General features: G+C 31.5%; 3 protein-coding genes across 5 annotated transcripts in view; all 3 read right to left on the bottom strand.

The window, feature by feature from the left end:
* LOC135797369 (agrin-like) overlaps nucleotides 1-9,475 on the bottom strand; it is a 33,824-nt gene extending 24,349 nt beyond the window's left edge. For 2 of the 3 annotated variants that reach the window (XM_065309720.1, XM_065309723.1), the window contains exon 1: nucleotides 8,514-8,643. Coding sequence is in view for 1 of the 3 variants with exons in the window: in XM_065309722.1 (XP_065165794.1) it covers nucleotides 8,514-9,084 (571 nt within the window). In the remaining 2 variants the exon portion in view is untranslated. Of the gene's footprint in view, nucleotides 1-8,513 lie in introns of all 3 variants that reach the window. The other variant, XM_065309722.1, reaches the window with a different exon arrangement.
* A 1,128-nt stretch (nucleotides 9,476-10,603) lies between these two features.
* On the bottom strand, nucleotides 10,604-11,869 carry LOC135797432 (putative ankyrin repeat protein RF_0381). Its single transcript, XM_065309796.1, has 2 exons — nucleotides 11,258-11,869; nucleotides 10,604-10,861 (listed from the first exon to the last, which is right to left on the bottom strand). The coding sequence occupies exons 1-2, from the start codon at nucleotides 11,867-11,869 to the stop codon at nucleotides 10,604-10,606; spliced, it is 870 nt and encodes a 289-aa protein (XP_065165868.1).
* Nucleotides 11,870-13,204: 1,335 nt separating this feature from the next.
* LOC135797483 (kinase D-interacting substrate of 220 kDa-like) lies at nucleotides 13,205-15,440 on the bottom strand. Its single transcript, XM_065309858.1, has one exon. It carries the CDS (start codon nucleotides 15,286-15,288, stop codon nucleotides 13,324-13,326), a length of 1,965 nt encoding a protein of 654 aa, XP_065165930.1. The 5' UTR covers nucleotides 15,289-15,440; the 3' UTR covers nucleotides 13,205-13,323.
* Between the last annotated feature and the right edge of the window lie 3,434 nt (nucleotides 15,441-18,874).

Raw genomic sequence — 18,874 nt, 5'->3', positions numbered from 1 at the left:
AATGCAAAAATATTTATTATAATTTTATTATTTAATCTGTAATTAATTAAAAACATAAACAAATAAAAATGAAAAAAATATTTTTTTCAATTTCAAAACCTTTTATCATGCTTTTAAAAATGTGAAATCATTCATACAGTGATTAATTTTGTTGTAAAATTTAATTATCTATCAAACGCAACTGAAATCATTTTTATATCTCTGATACATCCAAAGTAATCGCGTTTTTTATGCGCTGTGGATGGCAGCGAATCATATTTTCTACAAATTTTATTTTTTGAATTTGCTGTTAAATATTTATGTTTAAACGTAAATTGTGACTGTATTAATTATGATATTAAAACACATTAAAAACTAGTTTACGGAGAATTTAATTGTCTTTCAGGTAATGCAAAAATATTTATAATAATTTTATTATTTAATCCGTAATTAATTAAAAACAAAAATAAATAAAAATGAAAAAAAAAAATTTTTCAACTTCAAAACCTTTTATCATGCTTTTAAAAACATCAAATCATTCATACTGTGATTGATTTTATTGTAAAATTTAATTATCTATCAAACGCAACTGAAATCATTTTTATATCTCTGATACATCGAAAGTAATCGCGTTTTTTATGCGCTTTGGATGGCAGCGAATCATAATTTCTGCACGTCGGCCCTTCGACATTTTAATCACTTTGTGCGCCGACAATAAAACACGATTATGACGTCCATGGACTTTGCAGCCGATCGGATGCAGCGGCGGGTCGATATCGAACGGCGGCATTGTTAATCCGTCGGTGGGTCGTGATGAACGATCGCGTCTCGCATTCAGCCGTTAATTTATTGCACTTGCAACTCATCGACGTGCGGACGAACGTTGAGCGCTCTTTGTTAACATTAACACCGACCATCACCTACCAAACACAACCCATCCACACATACAATATTCAAATCGTTTTCCACTGGAGTCAATATCAAAAAAGGTAAAATACAAAACACAAAGTAAAACGCAACATGTACTTGTCTTGTTAAACTAAGGTTTGGCTTTTGACGCTTTCAGTGAAATAAAATGTGTTTCCAAAGTGAATAAAAAATCAAAACGGATATCGCCCACAAGCAAATACGTTGGTGGAGAGTTTATTGTAGGAAGTACTAACAAATCACGTCGCGGAGATGCAACATGTCGAATGCGAAATTAAACTGTTTGCGACTTGACTTACATCTGCGAATGCTTAAACGATATATCAATAATCGTAAAGTTTTCATGTGGGTATAAACGTCTGGCAACAACTTTACTTCATTTTTTTGCTCATTCGTACGTTAAATAAACTTTCCAGTGACTGCAAAAATTTTATTTCATTGTGATTGACACTCGCTGCATTACCTACGCTGTTTTACATTATATTTCCTATGTTAGATGTCGCTACGTGTTAATTTTTAGTTTTAACTGTTTTATTACCTCAAAAATTAGTTTTAAACAATTTATGAACTATTGTAAGCTTCCTTTCTAAGCCTAGACGTCTGAAAACTTTGATATTACTACTTTATTTTAGTTTTTGTTTGTTTGTAGGTTAAATTGATTATTCAACGTTTTCAAACACTTTTTTTGATGAAAATTGACGCTCGCTGCATTACCGACGCTGTTTTACATTATATTTACTACGCTAGATGGCGTTACGTGTTAATTTTTAATTTTAACTTGTTTTATAACCTCAAAAATTTGTTTTATGCAATTTATGAACAATTGTAAGCTTCCCATACATCTGAAAACTTTGACAACATTAATTTAACTTAGTTTTTTCTGATTTACAGGTTAAATTTACGTTTTTAACTACTTTTCTCGTTGTAAATTAACACTCACTGCATTACCGACGCTGTCCCACATTATATTACCTCCGCTAGATGGCGCTACTTACTAATTTCAATCCTTAACCTCATTTATAACCCCAAAAACTTATTTTTTTCTTTTTTCTTCAATTACAGCAATAAGACAAGCAAAAAAACTTCTCAAAATGTAAAAAATTCATTGAATTCTCCCCGTTGTGGTGTACGTAAACGAGGAAAGTTTAATTATACAGAAAATTAAATTGGACGACGCTATTTACCGCTTGTAATTCGGTTGTCACATTCAGTTGACCAAATTAGTGCTCGCGGGCACACCCTCACCCTCATCACACCCCCACCCCACCCATATGCAAGCAGATAGTTGCAGTTACATGCTCCGCGGTTGCATACAGTTAAATTGCGAAGGGGCGGGGCCGACAGGAAACGTTTTTGTTATTTAATCAGCACTAATGGAACAATGCGATCGTTTGTCAGCGCAAACACATGCGAATTTAAATTACACGCAGATAAAATAAATCAACGAATCAACTGCACGTGAAATAAAAATAAATCCGATAGATGGCGTTGTAACATCCCTACTAATATTATAAATGCGAAAGTCCTGATGTTTGTTACACTTTCCCACAAAAACTACTTAACCGATCATCATGAAAATTTGTACACATATTCTTAGTGGTCCCCGAATGGTTATAGGCTACTTTTTATTTAATAAAAAAATTATTTTTTAAATAAAATAAAGAAATTGTTTAGCCAATAATACCTCTGCATCTGGCTATTTGACTACTTTAACGCCATCTAGCATTCCAGCAATGAAGCTCAAACCTAAGTACTATAGTACCATCACACTGTATTATCACACTGTATTACCGACAGCTACGTCAACATCAAATCCAATTGACTACACTATGGAGACTGTACACTATACTTCCATAGACTATACTTTCAGCCATTTTAAACTTCCCGCCATTCTACTTCATTGTTACTTCTTCTGTGACTACAGACGCGTACGGAAGCAACTTCATTATTTTAGATATTCGCGAGCGAAGCCGTGGGCTAAAGCTAGTAACCTATAACATATAACCTACAATGTCATTGTAATAAAGTGGTTTAGGACATAATTATCTTAATGATGTTAATGTACTTAATTATACTAAATATACCAAAGCAGAGAAAAAAACATTTTCGGTGATTTTATTTTTTATTCTTTATTCGGATTTGTGTAATTTGTATTGTGACAATATTACCGGAAAGTAGTTCATTTGAATACGTGAATATTTAACTTACTACATGTGGGCTGAACCGCGCACACCGCACGTCCATTAGCTTGACCAAATAGAGAAATAATGAAATAGTCGCAGAGTGAAAGTCATTATGACTCGCGGTATTTTATACAAGAAATTATTTTAATCAAATCACAGATTCTAACCTCTAGCTGTCAGATTATACTAACAACGAATAAAAATGATGGTGTTTGGTTGGAGGTGACATCAGCTTGACCATGGCAATATTCATAATTCGCTATAATCGTAAATAAACATTTTAATGCATTATATATGCAGTAAATAAATATTAAGCTATAATGGTTATTGTAATAGCAAACAGACAACCCACGCAAGTGCTTAAGGAATATTTTTAAATGGCATTTGTGCATCATATTAGAACAACGGCTTAAAGTTGAGACTTTTTTTCTGAGTGACAGTAATTTATTAATAATTCAGAAATGGTTTGTGATAAATTACTTGTTTATTTATGGAATTAATCATGATTAAAATTTGTATTAACGTATGTTTAATTTGGGTTTATGATGTAATTATTTTAAATTCTACAGGAGATTAAAAATTTAAAATTTTAATTTTTAGATTTTTTAATATTAAAACTAAGGATATTTAAACAATAAATAAATTATTTATATAATAATATTCATAATTTTATTTTAGACATTAAAAATGATAATAATGTACTTTAGCGCCATCTATGATTGAATTATTTAACTAAAAATATGATTGAAAGTCTATATAAACTTTAATCCCTTATTTAACACCCTTAGAGTTATAATTTTTGATATATTAATACTTATTCTGCTATTTGAGACAAAGATAAATCCAAAAAATCATAGATAATCAAAATCCCTCCAGCTGTTCTTGAGTTATAGATGATGTAACTAACAAAACTTTTATTTTATGTACTTTTATATAAATATGTTGTTAAATTTTTATGTTACCAGTGCTAAAATAGTAAAAAACCTTAAAATTTTAGTTTTTCTTTAAATTATTAATAAAAACCCAAGAAAAAACTTAGATCTGAACATATAACACTCAAAAACATTTGATGAGTTTTTTTCTCTTGGTTATTTCACTGCCCATAACCTAGATACCTAAAGTAAGGATCCCTTGGCGTGTTGGAGTGTGAAGCATCGACTAATAAATTTCCCCTAACGCCTTTCCTCAATACTCAATAGATAAAGAGCCCGATAGCCATTTCGTTCGAAGTGCGAGAGCTTTCTCAGATCCACGCATTCGCTCGCAGTCTCTTCGATCTGCTCGATGCGCGCTGTGTTCTTCTGTTCTTTGCCTCTTTGGAGATGTGGTGGTAAGTCGTCGGCGTGATCGGCGCCAATCGATAGCGCGCGGGGCATCGCGCGTGTTCCGAGTGTCTTAACAACGTCGCGAACAGATATCCGAGGCGGAGTGAGCAACTGAGCACAACTGAGCACCAATTGAACGATAGTGTATAACAGATTGCGCATTGAGTATTGAGCAGATATAGGAACAGAGGGAAGATGGATGGAGGCTTGAGTCTTAGAGGGTTAGGAGGAAGACAAAACTGATTGTTATACGGAGAGAATAGAAAAAAAGTGGAATTTGAAGTTTAAAATCAAATTACTCAAAAAGTATGAAAGATAAAAATATGAAAGAAATTGCATTTTATAGAACAGTTATCTGGGTATTATTGATATGAATATAAATAAATTATTTTAAAGTTTAATAATTTTTTTTGAATTTAATAACTTTTCATGTTTTTTGTTATAAAATTGTTAATAACTATTGAATTATTAACTTTAAAAATAAAACCAAAACAGTTTTTGGAAGTATATTTAATTCTTAATATAATAAAATTTAATTCAATCAAATATCTTTATTTGTTCAGGAGTTATCGTTAATTAAAATATAAAATCCTAATTTTAACTTTTAAAATATTATTTGCAGCTACCTATAAATCAACTTCAAACTAAAATCACATTAAAACTATCACTGATAAACCAATAAATATAAAATCTAATTAAAATTAATTTTACCATCAAAATATGCTAATTTTTTAATTAATATAAACAAAATAAACAAAAATTTTACTCAAAAATATAAATTTCAACACTCAACATCAAATAAATCAATTTAACACATAACAAACTACCTTAATTAAATAATAATTTAAATAAATGAAAACATGCCGCGAATGTTTCATCAAATCTGTGTTCTCATCGTCTGATGATCACACACTATACTATAAACGCGTGTTTTTATGCTTTCTGCAATCTCTGCGCCCAGACACCAGAGACAGCAAGCAGGTAAGCTAAGATTGCACCGCGCATGCAGTAAACTCGCCTCGACGAAGGTGCGAGCAATAGAAAACGGAATTTACCTGGCGTCAGACGCGGCCCACGCACGCGCACGCGAATTGCGTGTAGGTTGATTAGTCAGTCACACACATTCACGCTGCGACCATCAACGAAGTGCGAAGCCGGCGCGCAGGTAGAATTCCAGCAGGGACTTTAGTCACACTGACCAACAACGAAATTAAATGCGACAAATGCGGACGGTGCGTACTTAAATTAAATTAACTTCTAACATTTGAATATTTTTCGTTTAAAAGCAAGAAAACAAAAGAAAACGCATAATTTACTGAAGAAATTAATTAAATAATTAAAATTTACACCTTGTATAACTAGATTTTTATATTTTATAAGACAAACATAGTTTTTTTCATTTAAAATTTTTAAAACAAATTTTTGAATATAAAATTATTCGTAATTAAATAGCGTTTGAAGTATTGTATTAAGTATTGACTTTAAAAATGATAATAATCCACTTTAGCGCCATCTATGATTGAATTAGTTAACTAAAAATATGATTGAATGTCTATATAAACTTTCATCCCTTATTTGACACCCTTAGAGTTATGATTTTTAACATTTTAATACTTATTCTGCTATTTGGGACCAAGATAAATCCAAAGAATCATAGATAATCAAAATGCCTCCAGCTGTTCTTGAGTTATAGATGATGCAACTAACAAAACTTTCTTTTATGTAATAAGAAATAAATTAAATAATAAAAATTTACTTGTATAACTAGATTTTTATATTTTGTCTTATAAACATTGTTTTTTTTTATTTAAAATTTTTAAAATAAATTTTTGAATATAAAATTTGTAATTAAATTGCGTTTGAAGTATTCATGTTCTTGATGCAGATAAAACGTAAGAAGATGACTTTGCATACCAAATACTTTCGGTAGTACTTTTGTAGTACATTTACTCATGCTTTTTCAACGTCTCGCCGTTTTATTTCTTATTTTACGTGTGCGCGGTCGCAAATTCAGCGCGTTTATTATTTTTTGTCTTCGGCGAGCGCGCTATCGAATGGAGACATCCATTCGAGGTAATAAAATTCACATCGCGCTCATTTGTCATCGCAATTATGCGTTATTTATGCGCCGTTTGATTTTATTAAACGCCACAATGCGATAAGCCGAGTGATTAATTATTTTATGAATGCCAGGGCGCTTGGAATGTAAATTACGATACTTTCGTGACAGTTTTTTAAGTTTTTTATTTGATTCATGAAATAATTAAATTTTTGTAATAAAAAGTTTAAAATTTTTACATAAAACATATGGATATTATGGGTAAATGTATATTTTATGTTGTAGACTATAAAATGATGTATTAAACTATTTATTTACATAGAAAATTTAAAATGTATGTTTGTGCTTTAATAACTTCTAAACGCCTGGATGGATTTTAATAAAATTTTCAGAAAATGTTTAGATTAGTCTACCGGGTAATCTTATAAAGTTTCATTGTGAAATAATAAGTTTAAGGGTGTGAAACAAGGGATGAAAGTATTTTTTCACTAAATTTTCTATAATACTTATGTTAAAATATAAAAAACTTGCATTGACTACAAACTGACTCATTTATTATTATTTCAAAGAAACCAGCTCATTCTTCATTCGTAACAGACCGCCGAAAGTTAATGATATTCGTACTGAGTGAACCCACCCACAAGTTGTCGCGCGCAGAACGTCGCCGAACCGCACGAAACCTACATAACAACGTAGAAAGAAAAAATACGAATCGTTTGAAGAAAAGTTGTGTTTTTTTTTCTGCTCTCGTTTTGTTTGTTTTCCATTTCTGCCCTGTTTCGTTAGTCGTTTCGGTAGTTTCGCACGCCGGAAGCGTTCCGGCGAGAATTCACAGTGCCTGCAATGGTCATCAAGAGCGGTGCACACTGCGGCGGCCATAAAAACCGCCGACAGATGGTTTTATGTTATTGATATTGCCATCTCGATGCCATTTTCGTTTCTGTTGCGTCTTTTCTGGCCAGAAGTATAAAAACGGCGCATATGCAGCCAACGAGGAATTCAAATTTAATTCACAGACCACGCATTAGGAATAAATTGCTTATTTGACATTTTTATTAATTGTATGAATTAGGAACATGTAAAATGATCAATTGTTTGAAATTCCGAGAAATTATCTTGTTTATCATTTTGTTATCAGGAAAAATATCAATTTCTTATCAATAGAAGCACGTAATTGATTTATTTTATTGATAATTATTAATTTAATTGTTTATTTGATGTTTTTAAGCAATAATATGTTATTTTTATTAATTGTATCAATTAGACACATGAAAAATGTGTTTGAAATTCCGAGAAATTATTATGTTTATCATTTTACATAAGTATTATAGAAAATTTGTTAAAAAAACTTTCAACCCTTATTCCACACCCTTAAACTTGTTATTTCGCTATGAAACTTTACAAGATTACCCGGTAGACTAATCTAAACATTTTCTGAAAATTTTATTAAAATCCATCCAGGCGTTTAGAAGTTATTAAAGCACATACATACATTTTTACATTTTCTATGTAAATAAATAGTTTAATACATCATTTTATAGTCTACAACATAAAATATACATTTACACATAATACCCATATGTTTATATGTAAAAATTTTAAACTTTTCATTAAAAAAATTTAATTATTTCATGAATCAAATATAAAAACTAAAAAAACTGTCACGAAAGTATTGTAATTTACATTCCAAGCGCCCTGGCATTCATAAAATAATTAATCACTCGGCTTATCGCATTGTGCATTCCGAGAAATTGTTATGTTTATCATTTTGTTATCAAGAAAAATATCAATTTCTTATCAATAGAAGCACATAACTGATAAACTTTATCAAATAATATTAATTTAATTGCGTATTTGATATTTTTATTAATTAAAGCAATTAAATACGTAAAAAAACAATTTATTTTAAACAAATTTCATTTATTAATGAAATTTTAATTTTTTTCCACTCTAAATATCAATTTCTCTTAATAAAACATTAATTAAACACAAAAAATCGAAAAATTTTAATTTTAAATTCCAAAAGTTTAAAATTCTTACCTTCAATAACAGAATTAACTCTATCCAAGTTCGCCAGCGTGATGGGCAGAGGATCAGCACTCAGAAACACGTCAATATTCAAATCCTTTAGTAGTTTCCCATGCTTCGCCGCATCTTTGGGCTTCCTGCCCAGAAAGACCGCCGAATATCTGGGTCGCACCACTTGCCGACACCGGCGTCCTTCGCCGCGTCTCAAAGCTTTCCCCACACGCAGAATTTCCTGCCCGGCGAGCACTCCCGGATCTTTAAAATGTCTCTTAACAACCACATCAAATAATAATATGGGTTGTTTCCGGCGTCCGTCCGCACGCTTCACACTTTCGACACTTTCTTTATCAACACGCACGCGTCTCCGCTCGAGATTCCCGAGAACTTTTGCGGAGAAGACAAAATCTGCGCGATTGATTGCATCACGAAGTGCTGATGGATTTTCCAACGAATCTTGCTTACAATACGGAGCGTATCGGAGAGAATGACGAAGTGGTTCATTGTTTTTTGATGATAATATCGTCACAAACTGTGTAGTATAAATAATTAGAGTAAGTTTAAGAATATTTTTTATAAAATGCATTTTTTTAGTTTGGAAAATATTTATAATTTTAAATTTGGTTTATATTTGGCTTAAGTTAAGTGCTAGGTGCGTTTGACTTAAGTCAAAGTTTAAGTTTGCGTAAGACTTTGGTGGGGACGCGACCGTTCAAGGAGAAACCGCGCTTGCAACTGACTTAAACTCCAGATCATCATGACTTAAGTAGAGTTAACTTCTCTTATTCTCACTCCAGGTTATAAGACGTTTTGTTTTATTTATTTACTAGTTTTAACCCGCGGCTTTGCTAGCGAATATCTAAAATAATGAAGTTGCTTCCGTACGCGTCTGTAGTCACCGAAGAAGTAACAATGAAGTAGAATGGCGGGAAGTTTAAAATGGCTGAAAGTATAGTCTATGGAAGCATAGTGTACAGTCTCCATAGTGTAGTCAATTGGATTTGATGTTGACGTAGCTGTCGGTAATACAGTGTGATAATACAGTGTGATGGTACTATAGTACTTAGGTTTGAGCTTCATTGCTGGAATGCTAGATGGCGTTAAAGTAGTCAAATAGCCAGATGCAGACGTATTATTGGCTAAACTATTTCTTTATTTTATTTAAAAAATAATTTTTTTATTAAATAAAAAGTAGCCTATAACCATTCGGGGACCAATAAGAATATGTGTACAAATTTTCATGATGATCTGTTAGGTAGTTTTTGCGTGAAAGTGTAACAAACATCAGGACTTTCGCATTTATAATATTAGTAGGGATTAGCAACTATTAATATAATAATTTTATCTGTGATTCTAAAAAGTTAGAAGCTTGAAAAATTTGATCATTTGAAAGCTCTGAAAGCTCCATACAAGTTTAGAAAATAAATGCAGTTGCAATACATAAAAAACGCGTCGCCGGTGATGTCTGCAAATGTTTCCAGGCTTTCGTGAAAGCACAAGCGAACAAGCTGTGATAACGCCAGACATTGTTAGGCATTCAATCGAAAGCTCGTTCCAGTCGCACGCTTTTGTATTACATTATAACATTGTTCCATCGGAATTGACATTGAATTATACAGTGTGGTTAGAAAAATTAATTCAACGTAATTAAATTAAATTAAATGGTTTCATAAAAAATGTTGTTATTTTTTTTTAATCAAGTGTAATAATTAACTAATTATATAAAAAATATTGATTATTCTGATATATCACGTTTTATTAGTTAATTAATATGTAAATATTGTCTTTATTAACAAAATAAAAAAGTGTTTGCACCGGAGACTTAATGCAGAATCCAGTAGTAAGTATAATTAATTAATTAAAATCTGTGTTTATATAAATTATAATATCTGCAATGTAGTGTATATTATAGTCTGGTAAAAAGTTTTATCAGTGTTCTAACAGGAATTTATTTTTCTAGCTTTACATACACAAAATTTAAAAAAAATAAAAAATTTACATTAATAATAATAATTTTTAAAAAAATTGTATTCCAACTATAAATTTATATATACATTCGTACAAATCAAGTAAAAATCTTAAAATTAAATAGGAATTAATTTAGATTAATTTGACATGATTCTCTCAAAAGCTTGCACGAGGACAAGATAGTTGTGATTTATGTAGTTGATGAACGTGGTATGGTGGTGTGTTGGTATTTTCTCGCCTTGATTGTAGTTTGATATTTTATCAACAATTTGAAGGTGAACTTGAGATGCCTCCGTTGATAACATGTTATAGCCTGTTTTATCAATTGTCTCAACGTCACTTGTATTTTGTAACAATTGTTGCATAAAATTAAGATGGATTTGCAGTGATGTCCACTGAGGATATGTTTTGTTTTCAATTAATTTCTTATTGTCATATGCATACTTTGTTTCCATTTGTCCATGTAGAATATCAAATATTTTTTTAATTGATTCCATTGTTGCATATATTTTTTCAACATAAATATCCAAGTTTAAATTGGTAATAGATTTTAAACATTCTTCAACAACATGTGTGAAATTTAATAATTTTGCTGTGATTGCAAAATGCGCTAAAAGTATTGCACACATTAATGATGTACAATTATGTAGTTTTGATAAATTGGCATTATCAATCTTCTCTATAAAATTTTGTACAATATTATAAAGTTTTTCACTGGACGCCCAAAATAACATTGTATAGTTTTGAAGTGTTCCGCTGGTATTTTCACTATATGTCAGCAAGTTATTTACTAATTCTGAATAATTTTTTAATGAGATTTCTATCAGATGGCCTTCTTTGTTATATATAAGTTCTTGTGTAATACTAGAATATCCTCGATCCTTTGCCAACGTCAATGCGGTGTGGTTATGCTTGTTAACAATATAGACATCTGCTTTATTTTTCAGCAGTTCTTGAACAATTTTAAGATGACCTTTCATTGATGCCCAAATCAATGCTGTGTCGCCACTTTGATTAACAATATTCACATCTGCTTCATTTTGAAGCAGTTCTTGAACAATTTCAAGATGACCGTGCCATGATGCCAAAATCAATGCTGTGTTGCCACTTTGATTAACAATCTTCACATCTGCTTTATTTTTCAGCAGTTCTTGAACAATTTCTAAATGACCATTGATTGATGCCAAAGTCAATGCTGTGTCGTCAAATGTACCAACCATATTCACGTCTGCTTTATTTTGAAGCAGTTCTTGAACAATTTCAAGATGACCTTTGTGCGATGCCCATATCAACGCTGTATTGCCCCATCTACCAGTTGCATTGACATTAACTTTCTGTTTTAATAGTGATTGAACTTCTTCTAGTCTTCCAGCTTTTGATGCTTTCAACAATTTCTCAGCCATATTTGATCAGAACAAAATCTTGAAACCAATATAAGATAATTTCAGTTGTTAATAAAAGTAGTTAATATAGTTTTAAAATTAAATAATTAGACTTTTCGTTGAATAACTTACTAGATTAGTCAGTGGCAATACACAACTCACAATGTTTCGATTGCTCAGTGCCATTTCAATTTATATCCATTTTTGATGTTTGTTCAAGTAGGGATATCCGTTGCAATTTTATTGTTTGAATTACATTTGTAGAATCCATGTTTAGAAACTTATCAATAATTTTATCGAATTCAAGTGGGTTGTTTATTAAAAATTTGGATTATATATATTTACTAGTTAACCCGGCAAACGTTGTTTTGCCATATAAATTATTTTTAGTTTCTAGATAAATTCTAGTGTAGACAAAAAGTAACTTACATATTATACGTGTGTAAGTATGTAAAACTTGATTAACTGAACTAATCGTGCCAAGTATACTTGAAATTAATAATTTTATTATCTATATATATAAAATTTGCGTGTCACAGTGTTTGTTTCCATACTCCTCCGAAACGGCTTTACCGATTTTTACCAAATTTTATATGCGTATTCAGTAGGTCTGAGAATCGGCTAACATCTATTTTTCATACCCCTAAGTGATAAGGGTTGTTCACCCTTAACTTTTTTTAAAATTTTTGGACAAATTCTTTTGTTTTTATTTTTTTTTATAATGTGGAATTAAAAAATACATACAACCCTAAATTTTTAGTTTTTTATCACCAACCCCTATTTCTTTATAGCCATTTTAGTAATTTAATCATTTTTCATCCCGCCCAAAGAAAATGTTGCGTATGCGTATGCAGTAGGTCTGAGAATCGGCTACTATCTATTCTTCATACTCCTAAGTGTTGTTCACCCTTAATTTTTTTAAAATTTTGGACTAAAAAAATTTGTTTCTATTTTTTTTATAATGTGGCATTAAAAAATACATACAACTCTAAATATTTGCTTTTTTATTACCAATCTCTATATTTTTATAGCCATTTTGGTAATTTAATTTTTTTTTCATCCCGCTCGAAGGAATGAGACTGAAGTCGGTCTCCTGTTTCACTCACACAATAAGACTTCTCTCACTCCCTTCACAGTTTTCGGCCATCATTATGGTATATGTATCAAGTGTAGTAGTAACGTTTACAATTATCATATTGCTATCTCAGTGTAGCTCTCATATTAACTATTAATTATTACTGTTTTATTCATAACTAGCGGACCCAACAGACTTCGTTCTGTTAAAAAATTAAATAAAAGAATAACAAAAAATTTAGTCCAAAATAAAAATAAATAAGGGTGAAGAACTCTTATCACTTAGGGCTATGAAAAATTCTATTCCTATTCCAACTATAAATTTATATATACATTCGTACAAATCAAGAAAAAATCTTAAAATTAAAATCTTAAAAATCTTAATTAGATATTAATTTAAATTAATTTGACATGATTCTCTCAATAGCTTGCACGAGGACAAGATAGTTGTGATTTATGTAGTTGATGAACGTGGTATGGTGGTGTGTTGGTATTTTCTCGCCTTGATTGTAGTTTGATATTTTATTAACAATTTGAAGGTGAACTTGAGATGCCTCCGTTGATAACATGTTATAGCCTGTTTTATCAATTGTCTGAACGTCACTTGTATTTTGTAACAATTGTTGCATAAAATTAAGTTGGCTCTGTAGTGATGTCCACTGAGGATTTGTTTTGCTTTCATTTGATTTCTTAATGTCATAAGCATACGTTGTTTCCATTTGTCCATGTAGAATATCAAATGCTTTTTTAATTGATTCCATTGTTGCATATATTTTATCACCAATAATATCCAAGTTTAAATTAGTAATAGATTTTAAACATTCCTCGACAACATGTGTGACATTTAATAATTTTGCAGCGATTGCAAAATGCGCTAAAAGTATTGCACACATTATTGATGTACATTTATGAAGTTTTGATAAATTGGCTTTATCGTTTTTCTCTATAAAATTTTGTACAATATTATAAAGTTCTTCACTGGACGCCCAAAATAACATTGTATAGTTTTGAAGTATTCCGCTGGTATTTTCACTATATTGCAACAATTTATTTACTACTTCTGAATAACTTTTTAGTGCGGTTTCTATCAGATGGCCTTCTTTATAATATATTTTTTTAAGTTCTTGTATAATAGTAAAATATCCTCGATCCTTTGCCAACGTCAATGCGGTGTGGTTATCCTTGTTAACAATATTGACATCTGCTTTATTTTTCAGCAGTTCTTGAACAATTTTAAGATGACCTCTCTTTGATGCCGACAACAATGCTGTGTCGCCACTTTGATTAATAATATTCACATCTGCTTCATTTTTCAACAGTTCTTGAACAATTTCAAAATGACCGAAGCATGATGCCAACATCAATGCTGTGTCGCCACATTGATTAAAAATATTCACATCTGCTTTATTTTTCAGCAGTTCTTGAACAATTTCTAAATGACCATTGATTGATGCCAAAATCAATGCTGCGTCGCCACATGGTTCAACAATATTTACATCTGCTTCATTTTGAAGCAGTTCTTGAACAATTTCAAGATGACCTTCGCAAGATGCCAAAATCAATGCTGTGTTGCCACTTTGATTAACAATCTCCACATCTGCTTTATTTTGAAGCAGTTCTTGAACAATTTCAAGATGACCATTGATTGATGCCGAAGTCAATGCTGTGTCGCCAAATGTACCAACCATGTTCACGTCTGCTTTATTTTTCAGCAGTTCTTGAACAATTTCAAGATGACCTTTGATTGATGCCCGCATCAATGCTGTGTCGCCACTTTGATTAACAATATTCACATCTGCTTCATTTTTCAGCAGTTCTTGAACAATTTCAAGATGACCTTTGATTGATGCCCAAATCAATGCTGTGTTGCCACTTTGATCAACAATATTCACATCTGCTTCATTTTGAAGCAGTTCTTGAACAATTTTAAGATGACCTTTGATTGATGCCCAAATCAATGCTGTGTCGCCACTTTGATCAACAATATTCACATCTGCTTCATTTTGAAGCAGTTCTTGAACAATTTCAAGATGACCTTTGATTGATGCCCAAATCAATGCTGTGTTGCCAAATTGATTAACAATATTCACATCTGCTTCATTTTGAAGCAGTTCTTTTACAATTTTAAGATGACCATTGCTTGATGCCCTCATCAATGCTGTGGTGCCAAATTGACCAACAATATTCACATCTGCTTCATTTTTTAGCAGTTCTTGAACAATTTTAAAATGACCATTGATTGATGCCAATATCAACGCTGTATTGCCCCATCTACCAGTTGCATTGACATTAACTTTCTGTTCTAATAGTGATTGAACTTCTCCTAGCCATCCAACTCTTGATGCTTTCAACAATTTCTCAGCCATATTTGATCAGAACAAAATCTTGAAACCAATATAAAATAAATTTCAGTTGTTAATAAAAGTAGTTAATATAGTTTTAAAATTAAATAATTAGACTTTTCGTTAAATAACTTATTAGATTAGTCAGTGGTAATACACAACTCACAATGTTTCGATTGCTCAGTGCCATTTCAATTTATATCCATTTTTGATCTTTGTTCAAGTAGGGATATCCGCTGCAATTTTATTGTTTGAATTACATTCGTAAAATTCAATGTTTAGAAACTTATCAATAATATTATCGAATTTAAGTGGGTCGTTTATTAAAAATTTGGATTATATATATTTACTATTACATAAGTGTAATTTATAAGCGATATGAGATATATAGTAACCTGTTAACAGTTATCACCTTTTTGGAATTCCCGGTATACTCTACCCAAGTATTGCAAATATCTGTACTTTAGAGTATTTCATCAGCGTAGTTCACATAGGTATGATAAGGTAATTTTATACAATTTAATAATCTTTTTAATGTTTTAATTGTGCAATGCAATTCAATTTCAAAGTAAATGCGACATAAACACAATTTTTGATTATAATTTTATAAAACTTTATATAAATCAGTTAAATATCTTTTTTACTTCCAACGACATGATAGCAACAAACAAGATACTCCTGATTTTGTTTATTTCGGAGGAAGATTGAAACAATGTATTCATCTGTAGTCAAATCCTCAAAGTAATAAAAGGATATTGATTTTTATGTACACGTTGCCATCTGACGGAGAATTTCCTACTTTTCTGGCTACTGCAGCTAAACGCAGAGCTTTCCACACAATTACAGATTTTCACATTTTGTGTTCTAACCGTGAACAAATGCTGCTAGATGCTGCTCATAGTATTATTTATTTACTACTTGTATAACTGTAATATATGAATAAGCTGTTTTTACTGCCTAAAACAATTATTTACAAATATAAATATCTTGAAATAACTCAAGGTTACAAACAAAGCATATGAACAAAAAAATTAAAGAACCAGCGGGTATTTGCATCGGGCGTTGTGCGCGCAATAACATATTCATTGTTTTAATATCGCCATCAAGCGGAAAAACTTCATAAATCAATTCTATCAAATTATCACTCTGGAAAAACCTAAAAATAGAATGCTCCAAGCACAAATACATTGTTCATTACTTCATCGATCATCTTTTGGCCTATAAAACAAATCATAAAAAGACTCGACACGACAATTGCAAAAACAACAAAACATTACAGTTGAAAATGGATCAGAAACGTATGAATCGAAACAGCAGCCACCAACGGCGTAGTTACTACGTGAATTATAAATAAACATTTGATAACTGTGTAATAATCATTATATAAACTAAAAAAGATAAAATTAAAAAAAATTTGCTCCGCCCATATGTGTAATGCGCATGCGCGATAGCCACGCCTTAAAAAATATTAAAATGTTGATGTCTTTCGCTAAAACCAAACAATTTCCCTCAACAACTGAATATTTAATGAGTTTGTTAAGCCTTTTAGCACTAAAACAATAATAGTTTATAGTAAGTGTTAACGTTGATGACTAAATCATCCCCTAAACAATAATACAATATATAAATCTATCTCGTAGCTAAATAATGACCGAATTGCAGATGCAAATTACGTAATTATTAATTCAACTTGATTTGCCTGTATTTACCCTTATTTTGTATAATTTAGCGTTTTCAAGCCTTAAATTCACAATGCGCGTTGTTTGTATCTGAAAGTAAGCGCTGTCGCCGGATCAATTTAATTAACTGATGCATTACTTATGATGCTGGACTTCACATTGTTGTCTCATGTTTTATTCAGCCTAATTGGCGATATTAACAAATTAACCGTGTGAAAATTTAATGCGCAGCGTCGAAAAATAATCCCGGCAATTTCTATAAATTGCACACACGTGAATGTTTTTTGTTTTCACTGAGCGATCTGACTTCTTCTTTTTTTTGCAGAAACAAAAAAGTTTGAAAGTTGTTTGAAGATAGAGAACAAGGGTTGTGGAAAAAGTGCGCGCAAAGTGTTTGTGTGTTCATTAGGGAAGTTGTCGCAAACTTTTCAGCGGCTGGGCGGCGCCGAAAAGTAAATCTTGTGTCGGAAAGTCTCGCGCTAATGATTGAAAATAGTTGACAGTTTTTGCAAAGTTTTGCGGGTGAAAAAATTGTCATTAAACTTTTATCGTCGTAAACTAAGTGTTGGCAAAAGTTTTTAATTCGACAATAAAACACGTTATTATTATTAAATCATAAAAATTTTATCCTTGGGTATTAGTTAATTAAGTTTTATTTTTATTATCAAGCTTTAATACACCAAAATTTAATTTTTCCATAAAAATATTCAAAATATTTTATTTCTTTAAGTTTATTACGTAAATTATACAAACACCCTGTATAAATTTACTTGATGCTATTATCGATTAAACACGCTTTTAATTAACGCTAAATTTGTTAGTTTATCTTTAGTAGTTATTGAGTAATTGCGCTTCAAAATAAAGCAATCAACTAAAAACGTTTCCTGTGTTAAATATAGAGTGGAGGCGCCGGGCTAGCATTGTAAATCCGTATCTCCATGTGCAACACACGCGACTTTGACGCAACGACAAAAATAAAGTTGTTTGCCGATAATTCTCCAACAATTTGATTAATTTACGTGAAACACTTGGTGGTGTCGATAAGAAACGGAAACTAGCGATGGCAAACAAGCCGCCGGGGCGAAGTTCGCGCCCGCTTTGCATTGCAAATCGCTCGACGAAAATTACCGCACGCGGAACTTAATTAGAAACTTTTGCGGCAGCGTGAATTTTTGCGGTTATTAATATTTAATTCATTAAACCGCCCGCCGGCAAACAAATACTTGTCGAGTCAACTCATCCGGGAGCCATGCGCGAAGAAAAACGAGCCTCGAGTCAAAAGAGGCAAAACGTCAAACAAAACTTGGGGCGTTCCGCAACTCAAGCGCTTAGATTTGTTTTGCAAAGTTTAGATGGAAAGCTCGAGCGTAATTAATTGTTACATTCAAGCAAAACAAAAGAATTAGGCAATTTTTTTTGTATTTGTGAAAAGTAAACATTTCATTTTGAATTTAAATTATTTATATCTAATTAGATAACAAAAGGAATTTAATCATAAAACCAAAAAAAATATTAAAATCAACTTAAATATTCTGTACATAAATTTTATTTTAAACAAAAATTATTTTATTGTGATAAATTTTATTCTAAAATTGAATTCATACATCAAAACGTAAAAAATTCGAAAGTTAACGCAATAAAAAATAAACAAAAAATATTACGCGATGTAGAATTTAAGCAGCTGTGCACCGCCGCCGTTTTCATCCCCGTGGTCAAAAAATTACGCGCCCGAGACAAAGTTTTCCAAGTCGTAAGCCAATAAACTTATAAACAAGTTGTCCGACGTTCGAAACGTCCAAAACGCATGTTGGAATCGTCTAAATCGTGTTTTTATCCCGCCGCCAACCGCCTCCGTCGAAATAGCTGCTGGTGGGGAGCTTTCCACGCTGCGCGCCAGCTTCACTTCGCTGTTTCGGACAGTCGATAACGCG

Source organism: Atheta coriaria, unplaced genomic scaffold (genome assembly GCF_025399875.1).
Source record: "Atheta coriaria isolate IRGN ID8LTWV9N9 unplaced genomic scaffold, Caltech_Dcor_3.1 hic_scaffold_8_pilon, whole genome shotgun sequence".
Taxonomy (NCBI): Eukaryota; Metazoa; Arthropoda; class Insecta; order Coleoptera; family Staphylinidae; genus Dalotia; species Dalotia coriaria.
This window is presented reverse-complemented; position numbering and strand designations above follow the sequence as displayed.